The sequence below is a fragment of the Prionailurus viverrinus genome, chromosome C2, assembly GCF_022837055.1.
Source record: "Prionailurus viverrinus isolate Anna chromosome C2, UM_Priviv_1.0, whole genome shotgun sequence".
In the NCBI taxonomy this organism is placed as follows: Eukaryota; Metazoa; Chordata; class Mammalia; order Carnivora; family Felidae; genus Prionailurus; species Prionailurus viverrinus.
Window position 1 is genome coordinate 149,223,040 of NC_062569.1, and position 12,429 is coordinate 149,235,468.

The window sequence follows — 12,429 nt, forward strand, 5'->3', positions numbered from 1 at the left end:
TGACATTAGCTTGTCCCCTGAAGTACAAAACCAACTGAGAAAAGTAGTTTTGAAAACAGGTTCGCGATGACACGTATGTATTTGAAAGCTTGCATGTATTCGCCCGCTCAGGATTTATTGAGTTTCTAGTAGGCGCCCAGTTTTGTTCTAGGCAGTGACAAACAAAACCTTTGGCTTCATGGGACCACCATCCTAGCGGGGGGTGGGGGAGGAGTGGGGGGGAGACAGACAATAAGGAAGTAAAACACATTGTATGTCATATGGAGACAACTGTTATGGGGGAAAAATAAGGCAGAAAAGGCTGACAGTGAGTAGGGATTGTGATTTAGTTATTCTTTTTTTTTTTTAAATTTATTTTGAGACAGAGAGAGAGGAGGAGGAGGAGGGGCAGAGAGAGGGGAAGAAAGAATGCTAAGCAGGCCCCAGACTGTCAGCACGCAGCCTGACATGGGGCTCGAACCCACAAACCATGAGATCATGACTTGAGCCGAAACCAAGAATCAGACGCTTAACTGGCTGAGCCACCCAGGCGCCCAGGAATTGTGTTCTAAAATAGGGTGTTTATCCACGTTTACTGCAGCATTTCTCACAACAGTCAAGATATAGAAACATCTTCAATATCCTTTGGTGGATGAATGGATAAAAAAAATGTGGTATATGCACACAATGGAATATTATTTGGTTTTTAAACCGAAGGGAAACCTGCCATTTGTGACAGGGACGAATCTAGATGGCATTCTGGTAAGTGAAATAAGCCACATGCAGAAAAAACAAATACTGCACGATCTCACTTATATGTGGAATCTAAATAGTCAAGTTCATCTAAACAGAGTAGAATAGCGGTTAGCAAAGGCTGGGGGAGGGGAAAAGAGGGAGGTGTGGGTCAAGGGTACAAAGTTTCAGTGATGCAGGATGAATACTGGAGATCTAATGTACCACATGCGACTATAGTTAACGATATGGTTTTGTATATTGCTAAGAGGGCAGATCTTAAGTGTTAGCACCACACACACACACACACACACACACACACACACACACATATAGGGTGCTTAGAGAAAAGAGCTTATGAAAAAACCTAAACAAGGCAAGGGATGAGCTACAAGGATATAGGGAGCATCATAGGGAGCATCCGGAATGCCTAGCAAATTCTGGCAACAGCAGGAAGCCAGTGAGGACAGAAAGAGACTGGGACGCCTGATTTTATAGGAGCCATACTTGATGTGTAGGGACTTGACTTTCTCTTGGTGTGAGACAGGAAGGCTTTGAAAGATTTCAAGCATACGAGGTGACTGGTGGACTCATGATTTCGATGGGAGCCATCTGATTGTGCGGTAGAGAACAGACTGATGAAAAGCAAGGGTAAACCAGGGGACCAGCTGGGAGGTAATGGTGGGTTGGCCCAGTGGGGTAGCAGTTGGGGGTAGAGAGGAGAGTTTGGATTCTGGATATGTGTCATTTATTTATTTTTTAAAATGTTTATTATTTTGAGAGAGAGAGAGAGCATGCGAGCAGGGGAGAGGCAAAGAGAGGGAGAGAGAGGGTCTCAAGCAGGCTCTGCACTGTCAGCTCAGAGCCAGATGCGGGGCTCGAACTCACGAACCACAAGATCACGATCTGAGCCGAAATCAAGAGTTGGATGCTCAACCGACTGAGCCACCCAGGCGCACCCTGGATATGTTTTAAAAAGTGGACAATAGAATTTATTGGCAGGTTGGATGGGGGGTGTGAGAGAAAGGAGTTAAGGTTTTCAGTATGTGCACACACGAGTGTAAAGTCTATATAAAGCTGAACACTATCCGAAAGTGTCTGGCTTAACTGCTTACTTATTTTTGCTCTAGCCCAAAGCCCCACGATGGAAGGCATACAGTTCGCTCATTGCTGTGTGCCTAGAGTCTAGAACAGCCTCTCTTTCTCAGCACAGAGCCCTACGTGGGGCTCGAACTCACGGACTGAGAGATCATGACCTGAGCCGAAGTCAGATGTTTAACCGACTGAGCCAACCAGGCGCCCCGAAGAAAGTGTTTATTGGGAGTAATGGGATTTCAGAAAAATTGTAAAGAGTTCTGTTATTTTCTGTCTTCTCTATTTTCAGCTTTGAGTCTGTATTCATGTAAAAATAATGCATTTGCTGAATTATAGAAAATAAAAGAACTTTGCAGAATTATGTGATAAAAACATTTAAAAATTGTTAAGACTATTATTAAAAAGTGAAAGCTTCCACATTCTACAGAAGGCAAGCTGTTATTTTTTTAAATTACATTTTTTTAAATGTTTATTTATTTTTGAGACAGAGAGAGACAGAGCATGAATGGGGGAGGGTCAGAGAGAGAGGGAGACACAGAATCGGAAGCAGGCTCCAGGCTCTGAGCTGTCAGCACAGAGCCCGACACGGGGCTCGAGCTCACAGACCGTGAGATCATGACCTCAGCCAAAGTGGGAAGCTCAACCGACTGAGCCACCCAGGTGCCCCGGCAAGGTGTTATTTTGAAAGCCAATGTCAGTGTGAGTCAACGAATCCAAACACTATAAAAAATTAAATCCTAATCCTATAGAATAAAATGACCTTGTTTGAGATGTAGGGTCCGTTGCGAGGACAGAATAGACTTTATGAATGCTGTTTCTCTACAAGGACACTCCTGGGGACCAGCTCTCAGCCAGCCAGTCAACTGTACTGAGTTCCCATTAATCATCTCTAGGCTTGATTCAAAAGGAGGTTTTTAAGAGATGCCAACCTTCCTATAATCAGGACTTCTGTTTTCTGGAACACACCAGGGCTCACAGGGTTTGCGTCAAGGGACCGCAGTCCTGTGCTCACGGGGTTTGCGTCAAGGGACTGCAGTCCTGTGCCGTGTTTGCTGTTAGGGGCTGACTGTGCTGGCTTTTCTCCTTCCTTAAGCAATGAGGCTAATGGCTATCTCCCGGCCTTGTGAGTGTAGCGGGATTCCTTTCTCTAGGTGATGGGAGCTTTTGCAGAGCATGGCCTGTGTCTGACATGTCTGTCTAGCTCTCACGTGTGAGTGTGGGGCTTTGAGTAGATGTGCCGTGCTTTGTGGTGATGAAGCTTCCGGTCCCTTCCTTTCTGGATAGGGCACAACCTTGGAGAAAGGTGGCATGAATCTGGGTGACACTGGGCTCCTGTCTTGTCACCTGTCAGTGGGTATTGGAGACATCCCGGTAATTAGCCAAATGTGTGACTCCAAGCCCTACCAAAGATCCCCTCTGGTCTTTTAGTGATAACAGAGCCCTCTGTAGACGTGACAGACTAACGTGTCTCAGGACAGTGTCAAAGCCATTAAGAGCCCTATGACTCAAATCAGTCTTGAGTTGGGCTCCCTGCTTCACCGCACTTAGACTGGGCCATCCCAGGCCATCACGGGCCATCCTGGGCAACAGCCTCCTCTCTGTAACCCACATGATTTAGCCTAGCTCATAGTGAACTTACTACGTAATTCTCCTCCTAACTTCCTTTTCTTCGGGAGAAGGTGTCCAGTTTGTGATTCCAGGAAGTTCCTCACCCAGGGAATGCCACAGCTCCCAACCTTCGAATCTTGTATTTTCACCCCAACACCCACAGCTCCCCAAACCCTAACACATAACTCAGGCTAAAGCGCTGGCCAGGGGCTTGGAAAATCTAGGAGCATCTGCAAGATAGACTCTTAGAGAGTCTTTCAGGGACCAGAGAGGTAAAGGATCTAGCCTTTCCACACTGCAAGGATGCTGTACGTGTCATACCTGAGACGGGGGGCTCCCTCATGCACAACAGAGCCCATCTCTGATCAAAGTGCCTCGACGGACTCTTCCTTCTCTATAGGGGCCTCTGGAACTTCTCAGGAGGGTCCTGCAAAATTGGAAAGGTGTCTCCCTGTCTTCTTGCTTTCTGGGTTTGCCACCTTTGTTCGGGGACACTGAGGCGGAAGATGGGCATCTGCATTGGATATCAGCTGAGGAACTTAACCCTGGGCTCCCTGGGGGAGAGTGGAGATTGGGTATTCGGGTGCCCAGCGTGTGGTGTTGGGGTTGTGTGTGATTTAAATGGCTCTGGAACTTGATGCTGTTACAGAAAACACCCAAGCTGCCAGGAGAACTGGGATCTTTTCACTGAAATTCACAAGGGCCATGGGAAAGGCTGTCATTGGCCAGGCTCCCAGGCCACCTGAACACGGGGAGAGGATGGGGTGCAAGCCCCGCCCAAGCCCCAGGGGGACGGAGTTGGCACCGATGACTACTGGTCAGTCCCTGGACGGCGGGCCAGGCATTTCAAAGGGTGTGGGAGCTAAGAGGCCCTCCCCAGCCGCGCTCTCTATCTCGGTGGCCCGCGTCTCCAGCGAAGCCGGGTAGGAATTGGGAGTCTGGGTGGGAAGCAGACTTGAATCTGGAGAAACAGTTGCGGTGGAGGAAGAGAACAGAAAGCTTAAATCCGGGACGAGGGGCGCAGTGTCTTGAGGTCGAGCCCTTTTTGCGCCACCCGAGCCCAGAGCGAGGCGTCCCTTTGGAAGGGGTGCAGCGGCCCCTCCGGCACCGACCTCCTCGCCCAGGGCCCCTTGCCCCATCAGCAGTGTCAAGGAAGGGTCCCCAGCGGAGGACAGGGATCTGCGGCCATGGCCGAGGCAGCGGAGCTAGAGGGAGGGCCCCCAGGCCCCCAGGGGCCGCCCGAGGCCCCAGCGCCTGTGGCGGAGAGACCCGGTGAGCCGGGGGCCGCGGGCCGGGAGGCGGAGCGGGAGGAGGCCAGCGAGGGCGCCGCGGAGGCGCCGAGGGGCGAGGGGGCGGGCGCAGCCGCGACGGCCGCGGTGAACCGGGCAGAAAGCCCCGACCGGGACGGAGGGCGCGCGGGCGAGCGGGAGCCCGGCGCGGACAGTGGCCAGGCGGCCGAGACGCGGGGCGCGAGGGCGGCGCAGGGGGAGGCGGAGGCCGAGGAGGGCGCCTCGGGGTGCGCCGACGGCCCCCAGGGAGAGGAGGGGGCGAGCGGCGGGGAGCAGGTGGAGGACGCGAGCCCCGGGCGCGGCGCGCAGGGTGAGGCCGCGACGGAGGTTCAGGCGGAGCCCGGGGAGCCCGAGGACCCCGGGGCGGAGGAGAAAGCGGAGCGAGGGCCGGGGGAACCGGGAGGCAGCGCGCCGGGGGCGCAGGGGCCCGGCATGGACGCAGCGGGGCAGGCGGGAGGGGCGCACGGGACCCAGGGTGAACCCCGGGACGGAGGGGACCGCAGCCCCCAGCCCCAGGCCGAAGCCACGGAGGCCGCGGCGGCGGAGATTGGCGGGTGCGGCCCCGGGGAGCTGGCAGGGGAGCCTCGGGATGCAGCGGCGGGGCTTGCCGACGAGGCGGGGGCCCCGGGGACAGCGGAGTCGGAGGAAGCGGCCCCCGGGGACGCGAGGGCGGAAGCCGTCGAGGAAGGGGACCAGGGTGGACCCCAGGAGGAGATGGAGGAGGCAGAGGAGGAGAGGCGAGAGCGCAGCCCGGAGGGGGCGGGCGAGGAGGAGCCCCCCGACAGCAGCAGCGCGCATCCAGAGGCGGCCGCGCCAACCGGGGCCGCGGAGCCGGAGGCCGAGCTCAGCAACCACCTGGCGGAGGAGAGCAGCGTCGAGGGCGCGGACGAGACCGCGCGGGTGAACGGCCGCGGGGAGGACGGCGAGGCGTCCGAAGAGGGGGCCCCGAGACAGGAGCACGACATCACCCTCTTCGTGAAGGTAAGTTGAGCTTTCCCCAACTCTTAGCACGCCCCCTCCCATTTTTGGTCTTGGTCTTCCAGGGGTCCCCAGTGTCAAGAGGGTCACTTCCATTCCTAGGAGGGAGGCAGGACATCCTGGGTGTTTTGGGAGAGTTTTAAGGAGCGTTTTAGCGAGACACGATGGTTTGGAAACGAAGAGGTTGGGTGGAGGCAGTCGGGGGAAGTGGGGGGATGCAGGGCCAGCACCCCACTGTCCTTTGCTCTGAAAATCCAAACTGGCCCTTCTCCTCCGGAGGTTATTGAAGAATTAACTTGAAGAAGAAAAAAAGCGACACACCCTACTGATGTTCAGAGCAATTGATGCCAAAGAAAGCTTAATACTTGAAGAGGGGGGAAAATGCAAACAGGTTGTAATGCGAGAAGTATCCCCAGGACTCCGATTTCAGAGGCCCAGGGCTGGCCAGGGTTTTCAGCCCCCCAAAAAGTATCCCTCTTTGGTGGGTAGAATCGATGAGGTCTATTTGGAAGGAAAGCAGAAATTTATGTAAGTATTAGGGTGTTTATTGAGCATTTTAACATTTATTCTGGACGTCTACAAGATGCTGGTGGCTTGAACGCAATCTGCCTTTATGTCGTATTTCAAATTTACTTCAAATGGGAGGAGAACAGTGAATTTGTTAGGGACTCTGTAGGGCACGACTGAGTACGTTTTGAGGTTTGAGTTTAAACAGGCATTTCTACAAGGCATCAAAAATGAGAGGCGAGGTCCAGTGGTAGCCACCCCCCACCCCCTGCCCCCCGCCCCCCACATGGGGATCTTGGTTAAAAAAGCCCGTTCTGAAGACCTGTGGCCAGACCAGGAAAGCAGCAGATAATAAGGCCAAGAATGTGCGTTGCATGTTGAATCATAATCCTTCCAGAATACTTTCAGGCTTATAGAAGCCAGTTAGGACCTAAAGCTCCTTGCGGGGAATGTAAGCAAATTCTAATAAGCAAAAGGAGAAATGTTTCCAAAGTGATTAACATCAGAATTTCAAGAATTGTTTGGGTGGCAAGGGGGTTAGGGAGGAGAGGGCATGTATTTCTTCACTAGTGGGAAAGGGCTGTTACAGAGCTTTTTTGAAAACCCTGGGGCCTTTTAAGATTATGCGTTGGGATAGAACCTAAGGGCACAGCCCCTCCAAAGGGCCTCTGGGAGCTAGAAGTTTGTAGGGAAGGGGAAGGAGAAGGAGGGGGAAGGGGGAGGGGAAGAGCCAAATGCCCTGCCTGTGGTGTGTGCCCCAAATCTGCTCTTGATCTGAAAAATTCCCATTGCTCTGGTCTCATGGCCACCTGATTCCGGCACATCTTTCCAGCCTCTTGTTACAGTTCGGAAATACAGTAACACCTTCCTACCTTGTCCCGCTTCCATTCTCCACTGTCTCCAACCCAGGCCCTTGGTGACAGCCAGTGAGCTACACGTTGTTTCAACGTGTAAAATTCTTCAGTTGTTTTTTGCAGAATTTCAGATAAGTCCACACCCCTTAGCCCGGCCACAAGGTCAGTCCCTCATGATGTTATTCTTGCCTCTTTGGTGTTGTCTGGATGTCTCCACCCGCCCCCCCGCCCCCCGCCCCCCTTTGTTACCGATGGTACCACTATGGCAGCCATATTGAACGAGTCACCTTTCCTTGAGCGAAACACATTCTTTCCTGCCCGGAGATTTTGCAGGTGCTGTACCTTCTGCCTGAATCAAGTTTTTTCCATCTCGACTCTCTCCCTGCCCCCTGCGGGGTGTCTGGATTCATCATGGGGAACCATCTCCTCTGGGGAGCCTTTTCCAACCCCAGTCTGGGTTGGGGGTCCCTCTATTGAAAGTCCACTCACGTCCTGTGTGTTTCACCTCTCCCCTTGACTGTGTGAAATTCATCTTCTCCCCTCCATGTGGAGCACAGGTCTGGAACACGATGAAGATTTGAAGGGGTGTCTGTGTGCACGGCAGCCACGGTTACCATGGTAATCAATAGCATGGACCCACAGCCGGGGGATCAAATCCTGGCTCTGCTGCTCTCTTGCAGTGTGACCTTGGGCAAGCTACTTAACTTGTCTAAGCCTTTACTGCTTATGGATAAAGTGGGGATAATAATAGTACCTACCGGTGAGGTTGTTCAAGAATTAGATTATGTAAAGCACTGAGAAGAGTACCATGGCTTGAGATAAGCATGCTGCGAACCTGTGTTCTTATTGTTATATCTGCTTAGCTTCCACAAACTTCTATTGCTTTTGCACAGAAATGGTCCCCTGCCCATTTCATCCCTGCCCTCCTTTTTTTCTTTAAAGGAAAAATCTCTCTAGATACCTAATTACCTCCATTCTCTGGGGATAGGAAATGTTATGGGAAGTAAAAATGCATTTTTCTTCTCAGATCCTGCTCGGGAGGCAAGGGGCTTTTTTTTTTTCCTTTTAATATATATTTGTTTATTTTTTTGAGAGAGAGTGAGCGCGAGAGCAGGGGAGGGGCAGAGCCCCATATGGGCTATCCGGACTGTTTTATTCTGACATGATCATCTTGGTGATCATTTGTGCCCCCCCCCTTTTTTTTTCTTAAAGAAACAGATCTCCAGGGGAGCCTGAGTGGCTTAGTTGGCTTAGTTGGCTAAGCGTGCAACTTTTTTTTTTTTTTCAACGTTTATTTATTTTTTGGGACAGAGAGAGACAGAGCATGAACGGGGGAGGGGCAGAGAGAGAGGGAGACACAGAATCGGAAACAGGCTCCAGGCTCTGAGCCATCAGCCCAGAGCCTGACTCGGGGCTCGAACTCGCGGACCGCGAGATCGTGACCTGGCTGAAGTCGGACGCTTAACCGACTGCGCCACCCAGGCGCCCCAGATTTGTTTTTTAAGGGAGAGTACTGCAAACATTTCAAACATCTCCTGATGGCCTGGCAAATACCGTTTTCATTAATTGGCCCATATTTTATTTGTGATTTTTAACTTTTGCTTTTCCCTCTGTTTTTTAAAATACATATATTGGTTGCAAACATACCACAAAGTAATGACATATGACCCAGTAACATGTGCTAATAAAATCTGCTTCTACTTTTAACCACCTGGTGGTTTATAATCTCCATCTTTGTGAAAATTCTCATCCTACTACTTTGCCATTTTGTTTTATTCCGTAAGTACGCAAGAATGTATTCTTGTAAAAGAGCCAAAAGCGTATAGAACAGGCCCAGGAAAGCTTCCTTGAATTATTGTATGGGAAATTAATTTCTGATCATGCTAATTCTTTTATTTATTTATTTTTTTACAAAGAAGTGTTAATTATTTGTCATCAAATTATAAGGTAACCCTGCAGTGTATTTAGTAAGAAAGAGTCATTTCTTCTTCACTCATAACAAAGGGTAACAACATAATAACATACCAACATAACAATAACAAACGACAAACAAAATACTGACAACAAAGGATAAAGTAGGGACTTCACCAGCTGTGGGGACTTAGTCGCTAAGGAAGTCTTGCTTACAGATTTGGGGCTTCTAATCCAGCGTGCGTACTTTGAGGCAGGGTCTAGGCGTAGGACAATCTGAGTTATAGATTTTCTGGCAAATGTCACATGACTTAAAAAACCTCAGTGTGACCAATGAGTAATCCTGGGCCAGAGTCTAGGAATTTCTGAAATTAGGTTTTTGGACACGCATCCGGCTTCAGCTCAGGTCACGATCTCACAGTCTGGTGGGTGAGTTCGAGCCCCGCGTCGGGCTCTGTGCTGACGGCTGGGAGCCCGGAGCCTGCTTCGGATTCTGTGTCTCCCTCTCTCTCTGCTCCTCCCCCATTCGTGCTCTGTCTCTGTCTCTCAAAAATGAATAAACGTTACAAAAATTAAAAAAAAAAAGAAAGAAAGAAAGACGTGACCTTTGAAGAGGCATTGACGTTGAGAACTGCCCCCCAACGTAAGTAAATAAATGAATGGAGGCAGCCAAGCAGGGCCACACCACGTCGCCACAGCAGGAGAGGAGGGGTAGGTATGTGTCCAGAGCAGCAGCTGACTGGCTCCTGGTAGACCAGTTGGCTGCAGCAATCTAGGCACCTTCCTCCAGGAGAGAACATGTCAAGACCTGTCCTGCGGGGCTTGGTCACCGAGGAGCTCGAGAGGGAGGTGGTATTTTCATCATCGTGTGTGGGCTGTGACCACGCGCCCTGGAGGGAAATGGGCAAAGGTGCACTCCTAGGATTTTACGTCTCCCTGCAGAATGACGTTTTTGTCCCTTGTGTTCTGAGCGTCTGATACAACTTGCCTGCAAATACATTTATGAAGTCAGTGGAGGTAGTTGGGGTGGAAACCGAGGTGGGATGCGGTGTTATGCTAACGTCTGATACACCTGCGCACACATGTGCACACGGGGTTGGGGGGGGGTGGTGGTCCCTCTCCCCACGCTGGCAGGGCAGTGGGGTCATTGGAAGCTCTCAGTCGGTGCCTTTTGGGAATGGTAGGTAAATGCCGAGGTGGATGCTGGTGGCATCAGTCCAAGGTGACCCAACTAGGCCACTCAGATATCTTGCGGATATCTGTCTGTACCTGTAGATACCTTCAGAAACAGACACCTGAAGATCGGCAAGATACCTTCAGAAACACCACACCGGGTCCTTTCGGCATGTGAATTTACTCTTTAGTTTCCCATACGCAGAAAAGTCAAAACCCAGCCTTTGAAGGAACGTAGAAAGTACAAAGCTCTTGAGCCATGGTTTCGGTTCAAGTAGGTCACAGTGCTGTCGATGCCTCACTTAACCTAGAGCATGTGGATTTATCACCTACTGTGTGCCAGACACTGTGCTACAGTTTGGGGACCCAACGTCAGGCAAGACCGACAGGGTCCCTGCCCTCACGGAGTTTACCGTCTAGCCCAGAGGACAGACCCCGAGCACTGAATGCTGGCGATAGCAGGGACTACACTGATGTGCTCAGTTTTGTCCTCCCGCCCCCCAAGCACAGGGACTGGCACACAGTAGGCGCCCAGTTAATGCTGGCAGGAAGGGGAAGAGGCAGCGAAGATGAGGAGGAGGCTGTAGGAGTATATAGTGGGAAGACCCACAGATACAGTGGTAGTCACTAAGGTGTTTGTCGATTTGATGTATTTGGGGAGACACAGAGAGTGGGACCCTCCGATGATCCCTAGTGCAAGTTCTTGAAGATTTTTGAAAACAGGCTGCCTTTGCTCTCGCCACTCTGTGAGCTCCTGCGACGTTCAGCAAAGGAGGGTTTTCTCCGAGAGTTGGGGAGGTGGATATTGAAATCTCCTAGACTCCTTTTCCATCAATTTTTTTCTACTTTTTTTTTTCTGACAGAGTGCTGATTCATGAACTGGGTTTTGTATTTGGGCATAGTTGGGGGTAGAGGGAGATCCTCTGTCCGCAGTATAGACATCACCGTGTTTTCTGGCACACCATTCTCCTTCCCGTAGGGAGATGGTATCCAATTCCATGTTCAGCTGGATTCTGCAAAGCCTAAAATATTTACTCTCCGGCCCTTTAAGAGAAGGTTTGCTGACCCATAGTTAAACCCCCTTTGATTTGTGACCTGGGACTAGATACATGGCCTCTGGCACAAAATTGGAGTTTTATTTAGCAAGGAAGAAGAGGAATGGCTGTTGAGTAAAGAATCAGCAGTGTCTATCACAGTGAAAAATTTAAGACGCTGAATATCTTATACTTATTTTTGGAAATGTTATTTTTCTACGAGGCCCCTAATCTTGGTTTAAGTGAGGTTGAAATAAAACAGAGATTATAAGTATAAAAAGATACTATGAGGGGCACCTGTGTGGCTCGGTCAGATTAGCGTCTGACTTTGGCTCAGGTCGTGATCTCCTGGTTTGTAAGTTCAGGCCCCACATGGGGCTCACTGCTGTCAGTGCAACGCCTGCTTTGGATCCTCTGTCTCCCTCTCTCTGCCCCTCCCCTGCTTTTGCTCTGTCAAAAATAAATAAACATTAAAAAAAGATACAATGAAATACAATACAATAAAAAGTAAGTCTTTTTCCACCCCTGAGGTCCAGCTTCTCAGTTTTTCTTCTTGGAGACAGTCGCTGAATCTCTTTCCAGGGGTATTCTGTGCATATTGAAGCTGGCATGTAAATATCCTCACTGCATTAGTTACCTATCACCGTGTAATAAATTCATTACTCTGAGACTTAGCACCTAAAACAGCAAACATTTGTTATTCACGGCTTCTCTGTGTTAGGAATTTGGGGTCTTCTTCGTCGGGTAGTTCTAGCTTATGAGATTGCTAGATGTGACGTTGGCAGGGCTGTGGTCTCATCTGAAGGATCGGTTGGGGCAGGGGAGGATCTACTTTCAATGTGGCTGAGTCACATGACTGTTGGCAAGCGGTTCGAATCCTCACCACTTGGGGCTTTCTTCATGGGCTGCTCTCATGTTGGCACAACATGGCATCTGGCTTTTCTTAGAGCAGGGATCCAAGAGAGAAGAAGCCACAATGCCTTTTATGACCAAGTCTCAGAAGTCGCACACTGTGGTTTCTGTCTTATTTGTTTTATTTTTTTAGATGTTTAATGTTTATTTATTTTTGCGAGAGAGAGAGAGGGAGACCACGCATGTGCACAGAGGGGCAGAGAGAGTGGGAGTGCAGGAGGGGCAGAGAGAGGGGGAGACAGAGGATCTGAAGCAGGCTCTGTGCTGACAGCAGAGAGCCCGTCATGGAGGTCGAACTCACGAACTGTTGAGATCATGTCCTGAGCCAAAGTTGGATGCCTAACTGACTGAGCCACC

At 50.5% G+C, this 12,429-nt stretch overlaps 1 protein-coding gene across 1 annotated transcript in view; it reads left to right on the forward strand.

The window, feature by feature from the left end:
• The first annotated feature begins 4,601 nt into the window (after window positions 1-4,601).
• The window catches only part of CLIC6 (chloride intracellular channel 6), a 43,080-nt gene continuing 35,252 nt past the window's right edge, over window positions 4,602-12,429 (forward strand). Inside the window, exon 1 of the mRNA XM_047875708.1 lies at window positions 4,602-5,684. Coding sequence (XP_047731664.1) covers window positions 4,602-5,684 — 1,083 coding nt within the window. The remainder of the gene's footprint in view (window positions 5,685-12,429) is intronic.